The 24,905-nt window shown below is 35.2% G+C and overlaps 1 protein-coding gene across 3 annotated transcripts in view; it reads left to right on the top strand.

Annotated features, from left to right (window-relative positions):
• The window catches only part of LOC132141386 (zinc finger matrin-type protein 4-like), a 75,872-nt gene that overhangs the window by 8,995 nt on the left and 41,972 nt on the right, over window positions 1-24,905 (top strand). For all 3 annotated transcript variants that reach the window (XM_059550849.1, XM_059550847.1, XM_059550848.1), the window contains exons 2-3: window positions 6,911-7,012; window positions 16,604-16,693. In XM_059550849.1, the coding sequence (XP_059406832.1) occupies window positions 6,911-7,012; window positions 16,604-16,693 (192 nt within the window). The remainder of the gene's footprint in view (window positions 1-6,910; window positions 7,013-16,603; window positions 16,694-24,905) is intronic.

Here is a 24,905-nt window from a genome sequence, read left to right as displayed (position 1 = left end):
CTATAAATAGGGCAACTGATTTAGAAAAATCTTGTACCCGGAAAATTGTCCAAATTCCTGAATGAGGTCAACAACCGCTGGTACAGAGGTCTTGGGGTCCGAAAGAAAGAGTAACACGTCATCTGCATATAAGGAGATTTTGTGCCGCCTACCCCCCAGAGACACCCCCAACACAGCTGCACTCTCTCTTATCCTCTGAGCAAATGGCTCCATTTCTATCGCAAAGAGCAATGGAGAGAGGGGACAGCCCTGTCTTGTACCCCGGGATAAGGAAAAATTAACAGATCTATGACCATTGGTAATAACCGCGGAAAGGGGATCTTTATAGAGTATTCTCACCCACTTAATGAAATATTCACCAATGCCAAATTTTTCCAGGGTGTAAAACCGATACGGCCACTCCACAGAATCGAAAGCTTTTTCCGCATCTAGGGATAAAATACAAGAGCTAGAGCTGAGGTTATGGGAAAGCTCAATAATGTTTAAAAGCCTCCTGACATTATGGGTGGAGCTTCTGCCTTTAATAAACCCTGTCTGGTCTTCATGAATGATATATGGCAGAACCTTTTCCAATCTTAACGCTAAAATTTTAGATAACAATTTTAAATCTGAATTAAGTAAAGCAATTGGCCTATAGGAGCCACAATTTTCTGGGTCCTTGCCTTTTTTTAAAATGAGAGAAATATTTGCTTCGCGGAGTGAGGGGGGTAACCTGTCAGTCAAGAATGAATGATTGAGCATAGCTAAAAGAGGGTCTAGAAGCACATACTCAAATTCTTTATAGAGTTCGCATGCAAGGCCATCAGGCCCAGGAGATTTACCAGACTTCAAGCTATGGAGTGCGACTATAGCTTCCTCCCTTGAAATAGGTGCATTGAGAAGTTCCCTCTGTTCTTCTGAAACGACAGGGAGGGTTAGGCAGTCAAAGAAAGATATCATGTAGTCATGTTTTTGGGAAGAATGATGAGACTGATAAAGAACAGAGTAGAACTGTTTAAAAATATTGTTAATAATAATAGGATCAAAATAACGCACTCCCATGGGGTCTACTATAGAAGTAATAAATTGTGAGTCAGAATTGGACTTTGTTAAATATGCTAGATATTTACTAGGTTTATTACCCCATTCATATAATTTTTGCTTTGAATAACATATATTTGAATGAGACTGATAAGTTAGCAATGAATTTAAAGAGGTTCGCACAGCACTTATTTTTTCTAACAAAGTTGGGGAGGGATCGTTCAAGTAGCTACTAGTGGCAGTATTTAATTCTGACTCCAGGTGTTTCTCTTTCTCTAACTGCTTTCTTTTTTTGGTTGCAAAGTATGAAATGGCAAGGCCTCTGATGTATGCTTTAGTCGTCTCCCAGAGAAGTGAGGGATTGTTTGTAGATTCTGAGTTAATAGATAAAAATATCTTAAACTCTGAATTAAAGTATGAGAGAAATGTATCAAAGCCTACATAATTTTAAAGATTTTATAGTTATAGTTAAGTTAAGTATACTTAAGTATAAGTATAGTTAAGATTCAATGATATTCAAATTCTGGTCGATACAATAAGTCTGATAATTATTTTATTGTACTATTTTTTCCCACAGAAATTATTTTTCAGATAATTAGTAGTTCTTCTGTCTTTCTGGTTTTATGTTTTTTTGCTCATATGAGGCCCATCTGAATGTTGCCCGACTTCCAATTAAAGCAATACAGGATAATGACGTTTGACCTTCAGCTGGCCACAGGGAAGTAGCAAGAAGCAATGTTTTTGCTATGAGAAATGAACTGACATTGAAGCAGTGGAATAATTGCAGAGGTGAGGAGGGAAATAAGTGGATAAATATTAATCCTTTAAGTGAATTAGTAATTACGTTTTGTGTTGTTTTAAGACGTGCTTAAAATGGCAGATACGTAACAGTTTCTATTGTAAGTTGATTGCAAACAGATCTAGCTCACCAACCAACACCACATTTAAATGAGTTAGATGCTGGGTTATTGTAACATGGCCATATTATTACATAAAGCCATCTTAATTTACCCCATGATAATCACCCACTGTGACAAATTTATTATCTGCTGTCAGGAACAGGTCGCATCTCTTCATCACACTTCAGTAAATTCTATCACTGCTCCTCTGCACATGACAGCAGATGTTTTCCCCATCTTCTGGACACATAACACCACTGTCTTCTGTAGGATGGTGGAAAAAGCATTTTGTACTAGGTCCACATAACAGCCCATGTCCATGATGCATCCAAAATTCATGAGTCTGGCAAAGAGAGATACTTTGTTTTTGTGCATCGAAACATCAGCTGTGTAAAAGAATCTCCTCTGTAGCTTTTTTTTTTGGAAGCCATCAGCGGTCTGGAATGGACCCATCCCACCCAGCATTTGGCTTATGAAGCTGTTTGTGGAGTTGGTGAGAAGTCAAATAGCATCGTTTTCCTCTCATTATTTATCTCTGCACATATTGTACACAGGTTCTGAATTATCCATAAGCACTTCAAAGGTAGTTTCAAAGCCTTGTCAGGGAGGCTGAACAACTGTGTGAATACAACACAACATTAGAAAGATTAGCAGATGAAAACAGGCAGATGCTGAGCAGTGCAAGGCTCTCTTTTCTTTCTTTCTGCCTGGGGTCACTATTTTTATTTTTTATTAAGTGCAATTAGAGTTTAGAATGTTACTGTTTCCACAAAAATATTAAGCAGCACAACTATTTTCACAAATATTTATGGAGCAGAAAATCTTTCTGAAGGATCATGTGACACTGAATTGGAGTAATGGCTGCTGAAAATTTAACTTTGCCATTACAGAAATAAATTACATAAAAAAAAAAAATTATATATATATATATATATATATATATATATATATATATATATATGAAACAGTAATTTTATTATGATATTATTATTTCACAATTTTACTATTTTACTGCATTTTTGATCAAATAAGCTTTTATGGTTAACTAAATGCAACCTTTGTAAGCATAAGAACCTTAACAAAGATCAAAGATTTTAAACATTTTACCAACCCCAAATTTTTCAGTGGTAGCATGTATACTATATAGTTAGTCAGTATTATTAATAGTCATTAAAACAATGAAATTATTGTAGTGTCAAAACGAATTAATAATCAGTCAGTTTTGACAAAGAAAACCACAAAGTTGTGTTTTTCCATGTCTACCTGCTGCATATGGTAATTCTTCTTATTAGTATAGAGGACACATAGACACTCTCCCTCTGATTCCAGTTGCTTTTCTCTGTGCATTGGGATGTTTTGCCTCAGAATGCTAATGAACTCAAGTAGGACATGAGGACATTACTCAGCAACCAGCACTGATGTGTTTGCATGCCTGTTAAAGCACCAGCAGGGATTGGAAATGTACTGACTTGGTTAATATGCTGCTGTTTTTGGTTGCATCCTTTTGAGCCTATTATAAATCACTGGAAAAACAGTCAAATGCAGTATACTCATGAATAAGTGTGCTGTTGTTTTGAATATCACTTTTTGGCCTTAAGGTCGAGGTCAAAGAATCCAAAGCACCAAGCTGGAATGGAGTTTATGAGCAGAGCGACAGTTATTTTCTTCAGTTTTAAAGAGTGAGTGAGATCTGAAAGTGTTTTTGCAGTGTCGGGACTTTCTTCAACTGAAGTGACAGAAGAAGACCTTGAAGCAGCTGGCGTCCAGCTCAGTACCTCCCCTCACTGATTTCAGCACACCTTTGACAGCCAGAACATTTCTCAGGGCCACCCACTGCACTGCCCTCTCTGCACCTCCTACAGCAGCCCACATGCATGCTCCTCACTTTGGAAACACGTGCACAGTATTTCTCCAAATTATATTTTGTCTTCTAAGGTGCAATGCAGTCGTGTGTGGCTTGGGAGTTTGAGTGATGGACGGTATCTGTTCACTCGGCTTTGCATAGTCTTTAGAAGATGGACTACATGAAAAAGCATTAACAAATACAGTTCAGTGGAAAATGTAATAAAACACACTATTGTTCAATGTATAATATATAAATATTATTGTTGTTATAATGTTTTTTTAATAATATTCTGATCACACTTTACTTTAAGTATAAAGTGCAATTCTCGCCATTAACAAACCATTAACTATGACTTTTGCCTCAATAAGCTGTAGTTTAGGTATTTGGTAGGATTTGGGATGTAGAATATCATCATGCAGAATAGGTATGCCAATAAGCAGCTAGTTAATAATGAGAATTGGTCCCTATACTTAAAGTGTTTCCAACATTCTTATAATTAGCTCTTATTCTTATTGATTTGGTGCTCAAGAAATAATGTTGGAAACGGTTGTACTACTTTTTTACAAAAATAAATAAATACAACATTTTAATTCTGAAATTTCTATTAAAGCTTTCCATGCAAGTCTCAAGGTCCTTGGCAGTCTGAAAATCTGTTCTAGACTTTCTTGTTTTTATCAGCAGAGGAGTTCGAGTCAAGTTATTTTTATTTGTATAGTGCTTTTTGTTCTGTGATCCATGTTGTGTGACAGCAGCTGTGGCAAAGAAGGTTTTTGATTAAAGATTATGAAAAAAGCTTTTGAATAACATACACTGATAAACTGTGCACACTAAAGCTAGAAACATTTTATTAAGAAAGGAAATAAGGAAAATTTGTCTTCTAATCACATTAACATGGCAAATAAGTAAGGGGGGAACTCTTCAACTCTGTCAGCCCCATTCCTCTCTCTAAGCAGACTGATTAATAATGCAATTGTTTTTTAGATGTTTGCGGTGTGTGTACTGTATGTATGTGTTCATGAGCACGATGGAGCTTGGGCTGCAGTGATGGTATTTTGTACAGTTGCACAGTTTCCTCAGAGAGGGAGAGTGAGCTCCTCTCCCCACACCCTCTTTTGGCTGCTCTTCTCTTCTCTCCTCTCCTCTCCTCTTCTCTTCTCTTCTCTTCTCTTCTCTTCTCTTCTCTTCTGGTTATCTTTTATAGTTATTTTTTTAATCTTCATCTCTGCGAACTTAAGCTGCTGGAATACCTGTGCAAAATTGTTGTCTGAATTCAGCATGTGTAAAGTCCTTTGTTGGAGAAAGTTGCCTTTTCTCTGATGATGGGTAAACTGAGGCCACAAACAAAAGGAAGCTGAAAAACCATGGACAGTATCCTTAATGTTGGTGTATGGTTTTGCAGCTGCATCACAATTTAAAACAGCAAAGTACTTTGCACATTTCCCTCATAAAGTATGAGAGCAGCAGAGTGTTAGAATCTGAAATTAAAATCTAGAATGCGCAACTGAGCAGTGAGCACTACTGAAGATTTACCTAAGCTCTAAATATCTAGATTAGCAACAGCCTGGGATAGATTTGAGCTACTGAATGTAAGATTATAATAATTTTATTTGAATAGTTTGAATATGGTAATGATGTGATTCCTATGTATGCATGAATTAGCGTAGAAAACTGACTATGTGGAAACTATTGAGTATGTTTATTTATTCTGTCTTTGAGAAGTTGCAGTCATTAGCATTAGGCAAATCAGGCCATTCTCAAAATGTGAAAATCCCAGTGTCTTAATCTGCTGGCATAAAAATTCACCCATATTTTAAAATGCATGTTATAGATCTAAATGTGAATGATTCATCCATGCATTTCCCATTAAAAAAAAAAGTTTTGATCCTTTAATTTTTAATTTCTGATGAAACAAGACTAAAGTATGGCGGACTTTCATTTAGTCTGCTTAAACCCCATGCCTTTCTTATAATCAACTGCTTTCAGATCTGCAATGCATCCATTTTTTACTCTTTCGATCATTTCTTTCACTCACAATACCGAAAGAAAAGATCTGTTGCTACTTCTGTTTTATCTCGGCTTCAATTAGATTAAGCAGCTGCATTTTGTATTCTATCTGTTACATAAAAAGTAGCTGCCCGAGATCATCACAAAAATAGCCATCAGGTGAACTGGATTCTCTTACAGGAACTTTAAAACACTCAAACTAGCCAATCAAAGTTAAGGTGTTCGGTTAAATTACAAATTCAGGAACTAAATTTTGCCACAAGGCTCCTGGTCTAATGAATTTTTAAGCATTCAAGTACAACACCAAAAACCTCAAAATAACTTTTAAAGTGTCATGATATCACATTATAGGGCAAGAAGTTTCAAACATACAGTTTGCAGTCTTGCAGGGGTCTGTGTGATAAAGCAGACTCTCTCCAGGTATTACCCCTCTCTTTGGCCTGTGACTTTCTGAGTTTTCTTAGGAAGTGCCTTCATGCAAACCCGCTGTCTGTTAAATCAATAATCAATTGTGCAGCATGTCATCTACTTTCAAACATAGTCTGTAGGCTTTTAAAAACCTGGTCTCCACATCATTGCAGCTGTTAGTAATTGGCAGTAATAAAAACACTCTAATTGGTCTATAAGGCAGTGTGCGCAAAGGGCAACTACAGAGTGACCAGTTCCTTCATTACCCGGGACCCACACAAATAAATTGCACAAAAATTTCGATCTAAAGTAAAGCTTAGCATTTGCCGAAAGTAAAATGTATAATCTGCGAGCATTTCTAGTTATTGCAAAATGTTTTCTTCATCACATGAAGGTCATATGAAGGTTTCATCTGTTGCTTTACAACCCCTGCAGTCTGTTTATAAGCCATTCTGGGAGTGAACTGCAGCTCTAATAGAGACATGTCATGTCCTCATGCTGGTTCGGTGTTTTTATATGTGTGACGCATGCTGAAATAATTAAAGTGACAGAAACAACATGTCTTTATGAATAATTCATGTGACACATTTTCATGACACTGTTTTTCCCAAATAGCAGTGCAGTACATGCAGCGGTTTCGACTCCTATCATTTTCAAATTCACAAGTGTTTAGTGATGGAAGCGTATAATAAAGTGCTGAAATATAATAAAAGTTTTTTTTGTTGTTGTTCAGATGAAGTCAACAGAGGTGGATCAAGGCCTTTTCACAGACAGTTACTGCAAAGTGTGCAGCGCTCAGCTCATCTCAGAGTCACAGAGAGTGGCACATTATGAGGTGAGATCGCTTTCTCTCTACATCATGTCTGCTTGTACGTGCAAATCTCTCCCTGCATTTTTGTTAGTTTGATGTCGGTCATTTTAGATGTTACTATCCAAAGTGTATTTATAGGTACAACCCCCCTGGAGAAATCAGAGGTTAAGTGTCTTAAAGGACACATTGGCAACTAGTAAATATACTGCAGCAATAAATATAGCTACTAACCTGCTTTCTGGACATCTTCTATGATTACTCATAAGAGGTTCTGTGTGCATGTCCTCTGATCTGTGTTGTGAGGAATACTTTAGCAGAACAGCTGTATTGCAGAATGTTTCCCTGTGGTCATTGAACGGTGAGTTATATGGCCACTCGTCAACAGAGCTGTAACCTGAGGAGGCCCAGATGGCAACATAATGTATCTGTCCAGGCAGGCATAGAGTGCAAGGAGAAGGTAGTATGCTGATCAGTGTAAAATATTAATTCGGGGTTTGTTTTGTTTGTCTGTGCTGAGTGTGTTACTGCCTGGATTGTCCCATGTGGACTGAGTGATGCAGACATTTTGAGCCTCTTTGTCCCCTGCCAATGCCCAATCTGCAATCTAAATTGATTGCATTGAATCCTAACTTCTGGCTGTCATATCAAGCTACACTCTGGCACAAGAACTCAGTGCTTCAGTTAGTAATGCAACTGAAAATATTCAGCTGGAAAAAAAAAGTTTTTGAGTACTTTTGGAGTGCCAATCATTGACAGAAACCAGAAATGGTTGCCGCTTTTAAATCATGTCTTTTATCTGCTCCAAACGTGGATAAGCTACAACAAGTAAACCTGTCAGCATGTGGCTGTACTTCATCATGACCAAAAGTGAGGCAAGAACAACGTTTGTGAAAAACAAATCCCACACGACTGGTTAATAATCACATGTGAACAACACCCTGAACAGTTAAATGACCCAAAATAATATTTTTGTTTTAAAATTTTGGCTAAATAAATATAGTTGTGGTTTTGGTGCATCACTAATTTAGTCTTTAGTGGAAAAAGGTGCATCTGAGGCCGCTGGGTAAATTACTAAAAGCTGCTAATAAGCAAAATATTTTTGCTGATTTTGTTTAAATTTTGCAAACCTCCACAGGCATTAAATGAAAAATGCTGTCATGCTCCTAATGTAGAAATATATATATATATATATATATATATATATATGTATATATATATATATATATCTATATATATATATACAGTACAGACCAAAAGTTTGGACACACCTTCTCATTCAAAGAGTTTTCTTTATTTTCATGACTATGAAAATTGTAGATTCACAATGAAGGCATCAAAACTATGAATTAACACATGTGGAATTATATATGGAATTATATACATAACAAAAGTGTGAAACAACTGAAAATGTCATATTCTAGGTTCTTCAAAGTAGCCACCTTTTGCTTTGATTACTGCTTTGCACACTCTTGGCATTCTCTTGATGAGCTTCAAGAGGTAGTCACCTGAAATGGTCTTCCAACAGTCTTGAAGGAGTTCCCCGAGAGATGCTTAGCACTTGTTGGCCCTTTTGCCTTCTGTCTGCGGTCCAGCTCACCCCTAAACCATCTCGATTGGGTTCAGGTCCGGTGACTGTGGAGGCCAGGTCATCTGGCGCAGCACCCCATCACTCTCCTTCTTGGTCAAATAGCCCTTACACAGCCTGGAGGTGTGTTTGGGGTCATTGTCCTGTTGAAAAATAAATGATGGTCCAACTAAATGCAAACCGGATGGAATAGAATGCCGCTGCAAGATGCTGTGGTAGCCATGCTGGTTCAGTATGCCTTCAATTTTGAATTAATCCCCAACAGTCTCACCAGCAAAGCACCCCCACACCATCACACCTCCTCCTCCATGCTTCACGGTGGGAACCAGGCATGTAGAGACCATCCGTTCACCTTTTCTGCATCGCACAAAGACTAGGTGGCTGGAACCAAAGATCTCAAATTTGGACTCATCAGACCAAAGCACAGATTTCCACTGGTCTAATGTCCATTCCTTGTGTTCTTTAGCCCAAACAAGTCTCTTCTGCTTGTTGCCTTTCTTAGCAGTGGTTTCCTAGCAGATATTCTACCATGAACGCCTGATTCACACAGTCTCCTCTTAACAGTTGTTCTAGAGATGTGTCTGCTGCTAGAACTCTGTGTGCCATTGACCTGGTCTCTAATCTGAGCTGCTGTTAACCTACGATTTCTGAGGCTGGTGACTCGAATTAACTTATCCTCTGAGCTGATTTTTATATAAAAACACTTTGTGAAGTACTTTAAGAACACAAATTTAGGAGTCCTAAAGATGAGGAGTTAGGAGCAACATTTAGTCTTAAAATATTTTGTGAAAATGGCCCCTGGTGTTTTTACCCTATGTTATCTAGTTTTGAAGCACTGCAAAATAATTTATGCCAATATTATCTAATTTATTTTCTACATTAAATATTATTTGTTCGACTATACCACATACTTAATATGCCTATTATCATTACCGAAATCATGAACCTCATTTTCGTAACCTATGTATCATTACCGCAACATGTGTTCTTTTAATATTTATTTAAGAAATTGAAAAATAGTAGTCTGCTTTTAAATGTATGTGCAGAATCTATACATTATGTTCTTTCAGGTTTGCCACATAATTTTGAAAATATTTCAGTTTTTAATGACATTTTTTTTTTAAAATTAGCTGCAAAATGCAGAAGGTGTTGCGGTAAAGAGAGAAATCATTGAAAATCACATAAAAATGTTATCATAAAAATATATTTTATTTCAGAGTTTCAAGTAACTGTGCATGACTGTTAATAAACCATTTTTAAAAATGTTAAAATGTATTATTTTTCCCCATGGCACTGGACATTTCAGAGTGTTATGGTAATGAGATTTTTAAGGACATGTTTTGGAAAATATGTTCAAAAAGTTGTTAAACTGTCAGTAAAACTTTTTTAAATTTATGGTCACCGACACTTCAGACCTGGCTCTTAATGCTTAAAAAGAAAATTTGTTGATACAAACATTTTTTTAAATGTCATATATGAAATCTTTAAAACTACGATTTCGTGAGAATCACCCAGTTTCTTTGTAGCGCTTGATGGTTTTTGTGACAGAACTTGGGGACACTTTCAAAGTTTTCCCAATTTTTCAGACTGACTGACCTTCATTTCTTAAAGTAATGATGGCCACTCGTTTTCCTGTACTTATAGCTGCTTTTTTCTTGCCATAATACAAATTCTAACAGTCTATTCAGTAGGACTATCAGCTGTGTATCCACCTGACATTTTATTATTTTTTATTTTTATTTTTTGTGGAAAGGAGACACATATTTGTGGAAGAGATTTTTTGTCTCTCATTCTCTGTCTCACTTCAGACAAGTTCCAAAGTGCATCAGATGTGAGCTCAAATATCCACAGACTGTTGATCATAGAAAACAATAGTGACTAAAGTTCAGATTTCACTTTAGATTGAACCCTCACTTTAGAGAGTCACATTTCTCCATCTTTTTAATTAAGCATTTTCTTAGAGCATTTATGAAAGACCAAAAAGTGCTATGTGACATACAAAATAATTGGACAATCACTATTTATTTGCAGCTTATCACTCGTGATGCTCAACTTCTTTGCAGCGGCAAAAGAGGAAGTAAGTTTGAAAATAAAAATAAAAAACAGACTGCATCATGAAGAACAGAGTAACAGCATTCTTATGAAATGTAACATAAACCGTGAACATAAAGGGTCTGACGTCTACTCTAAGGGTAATCAATAAACTGAAACTTTATACAAATCACAAAAACTTTCATTTTATTTACATGATTCATTTACTAAATTCTGTATTTGGAATCTTTACATAATCTACTCAATCCTTTCTGGCATTCAGAAGAACTAATGAGGGGCTTTGTCACAATTTTGGCATTCGATTTAATTTAAAAACAAAATAATTAGTGTTTACATTGAAAATGAATCTAATTTTATTGGGAAGGGGTTATGAACTTTACGTAGAAGCTGTAACACTTACAGAGGCTTTAGCACTCAGGTCATGGTTTTAGAAATTATGCTGAGGGGTGAGGGCACAATTTTTCCTCTGCAATGAGCTTTTAATCCTCACTCCTGAAACATCAAAGACTTAGAGAAAGAGAGTCAAAGACAGAGAGAGAGAGAGAGAGAGACAGATTGGAGAAGAGAGAGAGAGTAAATCCAGGCAGTTGAACTAAACAGTTTAACAGCAGCTGTATTAAAAGGGACATTAATAATGCAGAAAGACAATCATGGACGGGAATAGCACTTCCAGCATTGGGTTTCATTTTATAGTCCTCAAATCACTCCACTTTTGTGTTCAAGATTATGCCATACCTTTTCACCTAAAACTGTGAGACTATCACAAGTAAAGGTATGATAAATGTTATCGTTGAGCTCCAAACAAACATCTTTTTAAAGGGATAGTTCACCCAAAAATTCTGTCAGTAATTACTCACCCTCATGTCGTTCCAAACCTGTAAGACCTTCGTTCATCTTCGGAACACAAATTAAGATTTTTGTTTTTGATGAAATCCGAGAGCTTTCTGACCCTCCATAGACAGCAAGGATCCAGAATCGTAGCATGGACATAGGGAAAATAATTCATGTAACATCAGTGGTTTAACCGTAATTTTACAAAACTAAGAGAATACTTTTTGTGCCTTTTTTTCATCAAAATTAATAAAAAATACCTTAATTAGTTTATTGAAGACGAACTGAGGTCACATGAGGGTGAGTAATTAATGACTCAATTTTCATTTTTGGGTGAACTATCCCTTTAATGTTAAATCTAAGCATATTGCTTTGCTGTTATGACTGATAACACCATGCTTCAAGGTGACTTGTTTTTCGACATTTCCGTTACTGACATCATGTATGTGTAACCAAAAGCAAACAGAAGTTATCTGGTGTTTTTTAAGCAGTAAGCGAGGTCTGTGGCCTGTGTCTCCTTTTGAGTTTAATCTCTCTGGTGCGCAATGCTGTTTGATTTCTTTTTGTTGTCCCGCTCTCATTCCATCTGTTTGTGTGCCCCTGGCTTATGTCTTTCATCCATGCAATTCCAATCAGAGTTCTCTAATCTTACATATGTATGAGCAGCATAGTGGAAAGCTGGAAGACTGCAGACTTTTATTTACATTTGGTCATGATGATATTATCAGCGTTCAAGGACAAACCACCCTCTCATTGTCCTGGATCCTCCTCTACAAGATGGGAATTGTCCATGTGAGTTTGTTTCTAATGAGACTCCTTATTCACACTAAGGACTAAAGGACAATAATCACAGATGAACGTTTCTTGTTTCATGTAACAGTAATGCGCATAATTATACTTATACAGGAAATACTCACCACTGTGTATTGCTTGTATGTTGACTGATTCTTTCCTCCAAACCAGCATATTAGAATTATTTCTGAAAGATCACGTGAAACTGAAGACTGGAGTAATGACTGCTGAAAATTCAGCTTTGCTGTCACAGGAATATATGACATTTTTTAAATATTAAAACAGAAAATTATTTTACATTTTAAATAATACATATTTATTATAATACTTTTTAAATGTTAATGTTTTTACTGTATCTTCAATCAAATGCAGACTTGATCAGCATAAAGAGAAATCTTTCAAAAACACACAAAAAAAATCTTACCAACCCTAAAACTTTGAACAGTACTGTATATATTAATTATGAATGTAATTAATATATACCTCCTTCTGCAGCAGAGTATAAAAATGTTGTAATAGTGACCCAAATCGTGACTTGATATCTTTCAGTGTGACTTTATTTCTTCTATTGTCATGTTTCATTCTGGTGGAAATCAGCTTCCATAAAAGTAGAGTAAGTGTGATCAAAAACAAACAAATAAATCAGTCAGGAAAAATGTCAGGTTGAATGGCCTCATGCTGTAGGATATAGGCTGCCTTACACATGTGAATCTTGTATTGTGAGCGGCTAAATTTGTCGCTGAGCTGTGAGAGATCTGACTTTGATTCAGCACATCTCTATTAAACACATCTACTCTGTTATTATCTCAGTGAGGATAAGTAATGTCTTTAAATATGGCTCTAAATTTGGCTTCCTCAATTAGCTCCTGTACAGTTGGCTAAATCGGGATGTTCTTGTTGGCCTAACAGCCGTTAGAGTCGTATAAAGAGTTGAAATCATTTCTTTCAGACGCTTCTTAAGATAGTGCTAATTAAAACTTGATAGAATAAAACTGGGATGCATCAGGCCAACCAATCAACGTGATTCTCATCACAGCGTCTCTTTTAAATGCAACTATATTTTTTCACATGAAAAAGGCACCAGTAATTGTGTTTTTTAGTAGTCTCATATTGTACAGTTACAAAATAATGAATCCATTGCCTGCTGATATTTAAGAACAAATGCATTGCCAAGCCAACAGTCTAGATCATTTTATTTAGAGTTTTTATTGTTTTTCAAAGGCTACATTGTCCATTGTCCAGCACTCAACTATAGTAAAGGGAATATATAACTTTTCTTGCACAAACACCACAAAGCATAATTGCACCATAAATGTTTTTCTGTTGATTCATTGTCACAGCGGTAACTTTACAGGTTTGCAAGGTCAAACCAGCCATAACAGTGGGGGAATTGTTGTCTGCAGCATGAAGATAAAATGGGCATATATTTATAGAAGATTAAAAACGGCAAACAAAATACAATAATTGTTGTATTTGACCTTTAATGATGTTCTTTTTTTATGCGTATAAAGATGCTTTGTTCTTATTTTTATTTCGCATTAAATTTCTAAACAGGTAAAATAACAATTGAAGACACAAAGCACAGTCCATCTATTGAAGAAAGCATTTTATTTTAAATTTAGTTGCAGTGGATTTCTATGCTTTGAGGATCTTACAGATTATCTTGTGGTAGTATAATTCTTCATTGTCTCTCCTGATACTTCCTTTAGCTCTTAGAAGTGGAGAGGAGTGGCAAACAAATTGGAAGAAGAATGCACAGAACAAAGGCTTGTAAAGCTCAGATGAAAATTGGATGAGGGCCTGTCAGAAAAAAAAAACATGAAAACCTATCATGTGAAGAGTCCTTGGGTCTATCAGAAAGTCTTCCATACTCAAAAGTCTGATTGCTAATGAACTCACTTTTCCACACTTTGATCCCCATTTAAGATTCACCATGCACAACGATTTCAGAATGTCAAGTCACGTCTTTCTGTTTGATGCTCAGGATTTTTACTACCAGTAAAGAAGTGTTTGGTTCAAAGCCACTAGAAGACATGCCTGCAACCATTAGCCGAAAAAAAACAATGGCTAAAGCTAAAGCTAATGCTTTTGGTCTGACAGTACTTGGGAAAGGAGACCCGAGGCCGTTTTTTTTTTTATTGATGTCAATGGAGGAGAGGCTTCACTACGATAAATAAAAAGCTTTTTAGAGGAAACGGCTTATCATTTAATGAATCAACAGCCTTCTGATAATCTTCAACTTGTTTTACACTAAACAATACTTTTGGTTTAAACTATTTTTAGAGTTTACCATGATAAGAGAAGTCACAGACATTTTGCAGCTGGTGGGAACCAGTTTATGACACTTCCCATTCATTCCTATGGTATCCATAAACACTGATTGAGGTTTGCACAACTTTGACTGAAATTAAATGACGTCAAGGCTGTAATGTGATTGGTTATTACGCCACACGTGATCAAAGTTAGCCATTACGATTTCTCCAATAGTAAGTAATACAGACCCTCTCATCTCCGTATATATAGATAATCAGTGTTTGGTTTGTCTTGTATTCATGCTAATGGAATTGTGTCTGTTAGTATTTCAAAGCTGTTTTTTTTAGTACTTTTCAGTATTTTATCTTTTTATTAATGTTTTTTAATGTTTGGCTGAAAGGTGGTCATGTTAAAGTATGTTTGAAGGTTTGTTTGAAATGTTTACAAAATAATTGACAAAAAGAAGCTCTAATAACCTTTCCTACTATAGTTTTCTTCTTTCTTTTATTTTTGTAATCTACAGAGGTGATGTGATTGTCTACAAATCTTCCATCAGCATAGTGCATACGATTGTGCAAGGAGGTTTTGGCATGATTCTGAAATCCCACTCAGTTTCCTGTCATTCTGTGATAGTATTCCTGCTTCCAAACATGTTCTAGTGTTCTAGTTCTAGTGTTCTAGTGACTAAGGAACCAGAGGCCAGATAGTGAGGATGCATATAGTGCCTTGGAATATAATATGCAGTGAATCTGTGGCATGTTGATAACCTAGTTTATTTGATGCAAATGAGTAATTAAAATTTATAGCTACAACATTTATTTTTCAGCACCATCTGTTGGATTGTGGCACCTTAACGATTATTATTATTATTTTTTTTAATAGCTTGGTATACTATAAGAAATTGAACTGGAAGATGGTATTTTTATTTGAGTGGCTGTTTAGATTTCTTTTCTTAAAGGGTTAGTTTACAGATATCATTAAAAATATCTTAATTTGTGTTCCTAAGATGAACGAAGGTCTTATGGGTTTGGAACAACATGGAGGCTGAGTAATTAATTACAGAATTCAATTTTTTTGGTGAACTATCCCTTTACATTGTACTTCATAGAAGTGTCCATAAACATTATCCCACTGACTATTACACTCTGACAGGCAAGAATATATGCAAACAGACAAATTTGCATATTTACTGCATGCTGGTGTTATAGGAAACTAAGAGATTGTGGATAGAATTATTGCTGAAGAGGTTGAAGAGAAATATGTTTATATTTGCACACACTTCAGGTGCTGAAACAGCAGCATTCTCAATAAATCTAAAATTTCATCCGTCTCATTTCATATTTACTCTCTTGAGGGGAGAACTAGGAGGACCAGCCTAATAAGATTCTCTCAGGCAATCTCCAAACACAAGATGACAGATCATATATTTGAACCACATTCATCTGCAGTCAGTCAGGTCTGTTTCATCCAGGTCCATGTGTCTTTTTTTTTTTTTTTGAGAGTCCAAGAAAAGCAGACTGAAAACCTTTCACTTATTCAAAAGAAATTGAGTTGCTTTCAATTCAGATTATTTCAGTGTCACTCTCTGTCCTTCATTTCCACACTTTGCCTCTTTCCTTTCTGTTGAGGTTGAAGTTCAATTACCCTCTTGTCAAACAACATCATTTTCAGGTAAACTGAGAAGTGAATTGATGTGGCCCACTCTCTGAAAGCTGTGCAGTCAAACCTAAGTAATTGATGGGTTTGAGATTTGTGGCTCCACACTCAGTTAACGCCAACCACAGTAATTATTTATTGGCCTGTGTGTGAGAATGGCACTGCCATTCACTTCTCACTCAGGTCTTGCTCCAGCTCATCTTTCTTTGGTATTTATTGAATACTTTTTCTTCACAATTACTAAATTTTCTAGTCTGTCCCAGCACTGTAAACTTGATTAGACAAACCATAAAATATAAAAACGTTAATAAACGTTAATATAAAAAGTTAATAAAGGTATAGATGCATGAGATCATATTATGCTCTTATAATATTAAGATTGCAGAATCATCTGATTGTATACAAAAATAATAAACACTTATTACATTCTCATTCGTCTTTTTCAGAGCCGGAAACATGCAAACAAAGTGCGTCTGTATTATATGTTGCATCCAGTAGATGGTGGATGTCCAGCTAAGAAGCTCAGAACAGATGACGTGAGTATCTCATCCTAATCTTTTTTTTTTTTTTTTTTTTTTTTTACAAATTACACCTCTGTAATGTATTAATAAATGACTTGCCCTGAACCATTCTTTGAACAGATCTGGGTGCTAAACCTATTTTTTTTTTTTTTTTTTTTTTTTTTTTTTTTTTTTTTACAATAATATGCTTCATAACCCCATTAAAAGCACTTCATTTTTATAACTTCTTTAATGCAAACCTTTAATATATATTAGATTGAAATAGATTGATACAAATAGATTGAACTTGTATAGGTATGACGCAAATTTCTTTTGAAATCAAAGTTAATACATTTGAATAACAAAGAATCAACCTGCATCTGTGGACAATTTGGCTAATATTAATGTATCACATTTTCGGCCATGTTAGTCATTGCTATAGAATTTCAATGTGCACTTTAGTTTCTGCATGACATGATTTAGGTGTTATTTAGCTGATTTTTTTTAATTTTGTTTTTATTTTAAAGGGATGTTCATGTAGGATGTGTTCTTGCATTTAAAAATAGCTAGTTGGAGTACAATGAAATGAAAATGTGTTGTTCATTGCAGAAGATGCTAAAAATAGTCAGACATGTACATAGATAGACACTAAAATAACTTTTATGGCATGGTTTTTCATTTGTTTATAGCTAGGATTATTTGATTGTAGTAATGAGTGAAGTCATAACTAGTTCCCCTAATATCAAGTCTTACAGGCAAGCCCAGGTTAGAGAACCTTCTTCATAGTATCTTTGTTAGCGTGGTAAGTACTTATAGTGACTGATAACCCTTTCTTATAGGGACCAATTCTCACTATTAACTACTTGTTTATTAGCATGCCTATTATTAACATATTGGTTGTTTTTTAGTACTTTTTTAGTTAGTTTTTTAGAAGGCATTCAGTTATTCACTTTCACTTGGAACATCCCTACAAATGGCGTCCTCTTCCTGAAGTGCCCTTCAAGGGTGCAAAAAAGACGTTTATAATTTGCCCATAGTTCATGCTATGCTGATAACGAGAATTGGACCTGGGTGGACTGAGTGACTTCTAATGCCCTATTTATGGATGATTGTAGTGGTGACTCAAGGGTTGTAGCACATCGGTCCATCGTAAAGAGACAATTTTGATTCACATTTTGTACAGCATTGTTACTTTGAGTTAATACCTGATCTTATGTTTGTTTATACTTGGGTTTAAGAATGGAGCAGGTTTTAAATGAAGGTCAATTAAATTTAAGAAACAAACAAGAAAGTTTAAGAAAGTCTAACTCAACTCTAGCCATCTTCTGAGATGAGTCTCACTGAGATGATAGTCTGTCTGCTCTGCTTCTCTCAGTAGGATAAAACATTGCCATGTTTGATGGGCTATTCACACAACGAGAGGGGTTCATAAACACAAGGATGTGTGAATGTTGCTGGGATCAGCCTTTTTGCACTCTCCGTTGGGCAAAGAAAGTCTATGATGCCTGTGGTTTTTGCAGATGTTACATGTTCTTTAGAGAGCTTCCAGACCAACAAAGCTCTCACCGCAGGAGGCCAAATGCACATCTAAATGTTTATGCGAGAGTCAGAGAATGCAAAATCATAGCCATCAGCTATGGGATGCGGTTAGAATTAAATTATATTGAATGCTGTATATGTTTTATTGATATTCTGTATGGTCACAGTAATTATAAACATCATTAGACAAGCAAATGAGGTGAGGACACTGGTAGAGAATTACAGTAAAGAAGGTGATTAGTATACAATTACTGTGTAGGGAATAGGGTTTGGGCGATGTCTTCAAATTTGACATCAGACGATGTCTACAGTGAAACATTGCGATGGATGATGACATTAGCAGGGGCGAACGTGGGGGATGGGGATGTTAGTCGAGGGGATTGGGGGAGGTGTGCCCAAAACGTGAATCCTTATAAGGGAAAACAACTAACAATTCCTTACAACGTGTCTACACCAGACAAAATATTATAGAACCACTCTTTTATAATAAAGATTCATTATATATATATATATATACACACACACACATATATATATATATATATATATATATATATATATATATATATATATATATATATAAATAGATATTCTTTATAAAAGTTAAGACACACACATATATATATATATATATATATATATATATATATATATATATGTGTGTGTCTTAACTTTTATAAAGAATATCTCTTTATATATATATATATATATATATATATATATATATATATATGTGTATTTATGTGTATATATATATATATATTTAAATGTATATATATATATGTGTATATATATGTATATATGTATATATATATATGTATATATACATATATATATACGTGTCTTAACTTTTATAAAGAATATCTCTTTATATATATATACGTATATGTATATATATATATATATATATATATATAAAGAGATATTCTTTATAAAAGTTAAGAATTGTCCACACCCCCCCCCTAAAATGGCTCGTTTAAACACGCCCCACATGTCTGTGTCACTGTGTGGGAAGATTTGTAAAACGCTGCCGAAATGTTCACGCAAAGAAAGAAGGCGTACCTTTTATTTTCGCTTCTGCCGCTGGCGCCATGTTACGGAGAAGCTGTGTGTTTCATTGTGAAAGTGAAACTTTGTTTGGCTTTCCAAAAGAGCATGATATCCGTTTCATCATGCCTAGAGCTGATCCCTGCTGGTCGCTGAGGAAATTGATCAACTTCGTGCTGTGGAACGCCAGATCGGCTTTTACCGTGGACGAAGAGGAGTCCAGCCCGGGGTAATCACATGTGGTTGCTGCAAGCCTTTTCTGTTTGTCATTTCTCTGATCACAAATGTAGACATTATTTTATGTTTACGTGGCACGATATGCAACGCAATGTGTAAAAAGACAGTATTAGTCATTATAATCAGTAATTATGTCCCCACTGGATGCAACAACTGCATCGTTTATAATGGGTTTTATTGTTTTTTGTCCTGTCATGCTGGTGTTCTGATCGGGACACACCATACCAGTATATGTTGAGGGGCGTAAAATTTTGTCAGACGCCTGAAACATTTGGCCAATCACAACGCACTGGATAGCTGGCCAATCAGAGTACATCTCGCTTTTCAGACCAATGAGCTTTGTAAAAAACAATGTGTTTCAGAAGGAGGGGCATAGAGGAAAAACAATAATGTACATTATGTGGAAAATAATGTGTTTTTTTTAACCTTAAACAGCATAAACACATTTCATTACACCAAATACACAAAATAATGTTATTTTTAGCAAACTCATATGACCCCTTTAACTCGCTGGGGTATATTTTTAGCATTAGCCAAAAAAACATTGTATGGGTCAAAATTATAGATTTTTCTTTTATGCCAAAAATTATTAGGATATTAAGTAAAAATCATGTTCCATGAAGATATTTTGTACATTTCCTACTGTAAATATATCAAAACTTAATTTTTGATTAGTAACATGCATTGCTAAGAACTTAATTTGGACAATTTTAAAGGTGATTTTCTGAAAGGAAAAATTCTCTCTATTAACTAGCTGCTGATTAGCATGCATATTACCAGCATATTGGCTGTTTATTAACTGTATATTAAACACTCATTGGTTTTTAACTGCAATAATTAATGTGCTCACCTCCAGAATTTGACATGTCAGACATTGTCATGCTCATATATGCCTTAAAGTGAAAAATTCACCAGATTCCCAGACAAATGCTCTATAGAAACCAGCTGTGAAACCTCCGTTTAGTTTGTTTCTCAAACAAAACTATCATATGACTCCATGAGACCTGAAATATAGCATGTGAATCATATTAACTCAATTTGTTACTTTTAGTGGGGAGAGAGAACTGTTCATTTAAGTCTTCAGTTTGAATTAATTAAATTTGAATGTTTAGGGTAGGTTTCCCCACTTAATATTGAGTTAATCCTCTTACACTCTCTTATCACTAATAAATTCATGTACTTCTGAAAATCTATAAAAATATAGTGCAAGATGTGGAATTTTTGTGATTACAGTACCTTTTCTCTGTCATTAACCTATAAACGTGATCAAGTCAGGAGGTGTTCAGTCAAAATCAGCACTTTTCACAGTGGGACCGAGCAAATAGACTGGAACTAAAAGCAATTATTTTTCCACTACATTGCTCTTTCTGATATTTATAGATCAATGAACTCTGCATGACTACTGTTGTGTGAATGCTTCTGTAATGTTTTTGGCTCCACAGCAAGAAAAAAAAACAAAACAAAAAAACTAACGGCTGAAAGTTTTGCGCCAGCAATTTTGCTTCAGTGTAAAAAGCTTAGACATACTGATTTTCTTGATTTCTTCAATAACAATGTTGTGTGGACATTTTTTTTCCAAATCATTCTTTAAAAATGCAAAACTACACCTTCTAGAGTTTAAATGTTAAGGGGAGTGCTTGATTATTAAAGATAAGTGTTTTCATTATATTGTCAACCAGTCCAACTGTACAGTACCTGTCAGTCAAAGCTACACACAAAGTGCTGCCTGCATTTTCTTTAGATTCTTTCCTAGGGCACAGGGTTGTATTAGGGTAAATTGGCCCTTGACCAGCAGAGAACTAAAATACACCTGCATTAAAGAGTCAGTAAGCAGCCAAGTTTTAACAAGCTGTCCTCTGCTCTCTCAACGCCTAATAAAGCAGCATCAGATCGTACAGGAGATCACTGGTCACATCCATCTGCTTAACACAAATCAGCTGTCTGCAGCAGCTACTAATAGCTACATGGTCCCCTAAGGACACTTTAAAAAGCTCTCCCCAAGTATCCAGCACACTGTAACTCAATGCAAGGGCTGTGGCAGAGGATACAATTAGCGGCCTGGGACAACTTCTGCACTGATTGAATAGCCCATCGGATACTTACTCCTATTTAATTAGCGGTGATTAAATCAACCCCTGCTGGGGCTCATGTTTCCAGGGGAGAGCAGGGCAGACGGAGCATGTGTGGAGGACAAGAATGAAAGTAGAGAGAAGAAAGTGAGCTGGAACTCGAGCCTGGATCTTCAGCTTTTGTTCTAGACATTGTTTCACTCAGTTAATGACAGATCAGTGACTGTGTGTGGAATGTCCAGACAGCATGAGAGGGATACAGCAGTACAGATTCTTTAGGGTCTTCATAAAATGTCTGTAAAATGTGTGTAACACAACACCCTTTCTACCTTGTCAAAAACAGCTCCAGCGCACTGAATGACACCGTTTCCGACTCAGACAGCCTATAAAAAACTGGCTGCATGTCTTCTTTTCAGCTGTTTGAAGCTGGCAGAAACACCAGAAACCAGAAAAATTTAAAAAAAAAAACACAAAAAGTGAAAATTTCATCCAGTTTAAACCTGCTCTGTTCTCTCTTGCTGCCTAGTCAGTGTTATGCAGTCAGTTGTGTATTATCATTTTATTATTATTTTTTTTTTTACTTATTTAGCTATGTTGTATTTAAAATTAACAAAAATATTTTAATAGTTTTAGTTAACAATGTCAACACTGTTGCTGATTTGACTCTTTATCACCTGCCAAGGTTTTTTTTATTTATTTTTTTTTGACAGAAAACGAAACCTGTCTATCACTTTTTTATGACATGGTATTTTGCTTTGTCAAAAACAGTGCTGAGACACTAATGTGGGTAATGCAGATTTGAAATTGTTAATATAGATATTGTATGTCTTCAAAAGCTAAGATCTAATGTATCTTCCGGTGTTAATAAGTACTGCCTACTGATTAAGGAATGAAGCTGTAAGAATTTAATATATTTACACTATGGCTTACAAGATAAGGGCCTCAAATATGGGGATGGTTTTGAAGTATCCATTGGAACCTGACTGATAGGATGTGACAGCACTGTGCTTGCCTTGGTTGGCATAGCATTTTGTTCTCACAGACCAGACTGAGTAATGGGTTCTCTGACCTTTTTTTTCTTCTCTATCATTGTGTTTCTTTCTCAAAGTGGACACTCTTCCATTCTTGCTGGAAGAAATAGCAGTAAACAGTAAAAAATATAAGTGAGTAATCCATAATTGACCTCCAGTTAATAGCACATTGTGCTTGTAACATTTGGTTTTGAGCGTTCAGAATCCACAAAGCAATAGCCATGCTGCACAGCAACCATATATACGGTGTAAACATAATTAAGTCTCAAAAGGTTTTGCACTAAAGCAATCTCTGCAAAGCCCCCAGAGCGCTTTCACCAGCAACCACTGCCTGCAAGCCTCAGACACAGTGCTGAGTGCTGAATTGAGGTCTTTCATTGTTCAGAGAAATATATTCTGCTTTGTGATCATATATATGTGTGCACAGGCTTAACCATCAGATCTAAAACCTAACAAAAAGAAAATGCATGGCTTTTGAAAAAATGTGTGAAAGTTAATAATAATAATAATAATAATAATAATAATAATGCATAATAATAGTGTGACAGTGTTTATTTTGTCATGCGATTAATTTGATATTGTCATTGCACTATTGCTCCCAAGCCAAATTATTTCATACAGTTTTCATTATTACATACAGGGTTTCATACAGTATTTCTATTATATTCGAAGAGTTAATTTGCAAATACAGATAACTCCATGTTTTATTGTGTTATATTGTGTTAGTTAGCTGCATTTTTTTTTTAACCTAATAATAATCCTACTGCAGATTGATTGAGAACAATTGGAATGCACAATTAAAAAAAAATTGTTGTTAAAAACTGTTATCTGTTTTTTTTTTGTACTTATGTGCATTTCTTACATTATATACAGTTGATATATTATTTTAATTGACTTTTTATTTTTTATTACTTTGTATATAGAATTAGTTACAGTTGTTATATTTTTGTCATTAGTTTATTGGCAGTTTGATATTCTTAAAATTTTATTAGTATATTATAGTTATTTATATCAAAATATAAAATAACATAGTTTGTATATACATAAAAGAACGCACTTATTCTTTCCATTTGAGTTTCGCTGATCTCTTGTATACAGTCATATCTCCTTCTCTCTTCTTGGTATTTGAACAGAAATGACAAATTTAGCATCTCTTTCCCCCAGGCTGGTACTGCTGTTCCAATCAGATGGTTATCAGCCTCCTGATTATTCCATCACAGCCCTGATGAACCCTGTCAGACCCTTAACAGTTCTGTCTCTGCTTAATTGGGCAATAGGCAGTCATTTGTCACTTTGAATTGACTTTATACGATACAGCAGAGATATGCAAAATGCTGGACTACTGCATAAATGAAGCACTAAAACAACAGACTAACTAATTTCAATTTTGCTTTCAACTCAGTTTGAGCTAAATGTTTTTAATACAGTCCCAGACATAAGTTCATGGAAATGCAGTTAGAGCGTCAGTAATATAAGTAAATGAACATTGTTTATTATTTTAGCATGGTATTTGTCAGCAAAATCTGCCAGATGATGTAAAATACATTTGACAGCTCCAGGGATGTTGTGGGAACTACTGATTTTACTTCTGAATATTATGAATATCACGTGTAGATTTGAAGCATTAGCCCAGAAAACATTGCATGGGGCAAAATTATCAGATTTTTTATTATTATTAGATTTTAAGTAAAGATCATGTTCCATGAATATATTTTGTAAATTTCCTACTGTAAATACATCAAAACATTTTCTTTGATTAGAAATATGCATTGCTAAGGACTTAATTTCGACAAATTTAGATTTTTTGCACCCTCAGATTCCAGATATTCAAATAGTTGTAGTTATAGTTATAGTCCTATCTGACAAACCATACATCGATGGAAAGCTTATATTTATTTAGCTTTCGGATGATGTATAAATCTTAATTTCAAAAATTCATTTCCTGTCTGCCATCAACTGTCTTTGTCAATAAAAGCTAAAACCCGTGCATGCATGCATTCATAAAAGATTAGCTATTGCTGAAGCTGATGATGGTTGAATGCAAAGAGGCTTCATTGTTGTGTGTGAATAGGTTATATTAGAAAACAAGCATTAATCTTAAGTATCAAAACGTTAAAGACCATGTTGACTACTGTGTTGGACTTTAATATTTTAATTCATGACTTTTATTTTGATATTCATTTTGCGTTGTGTATTGATCTTCCTCCTAGTCCTCCACCCCTGACTTCCTGTTTAAAAGGATGTAAGTCATATTAGTTTGGTGTTCATAGGTCATAGTTGCAGTTCTTTGAAATGCAGAGATGTGCAAAATGTTTATTTTCTGTT

Source organism: Carassius carassius, chromosome 5 (genome assembly GCF_963082965.1).
Source record: "Carassius carassius chromosome 5, fCarCar2.1, whole genome shotgun sequence".
NCBI classification, from domain to species: domain Eukaryota; kingdom Metazoa; phylum Chordata; class Actinopteri; order Cypriniformes; family Cyprinidae; genus Carassius; species Carassius carassius.
This window is presented reverse-complemented; position numbering and strand designations above follow the sequence as displayed.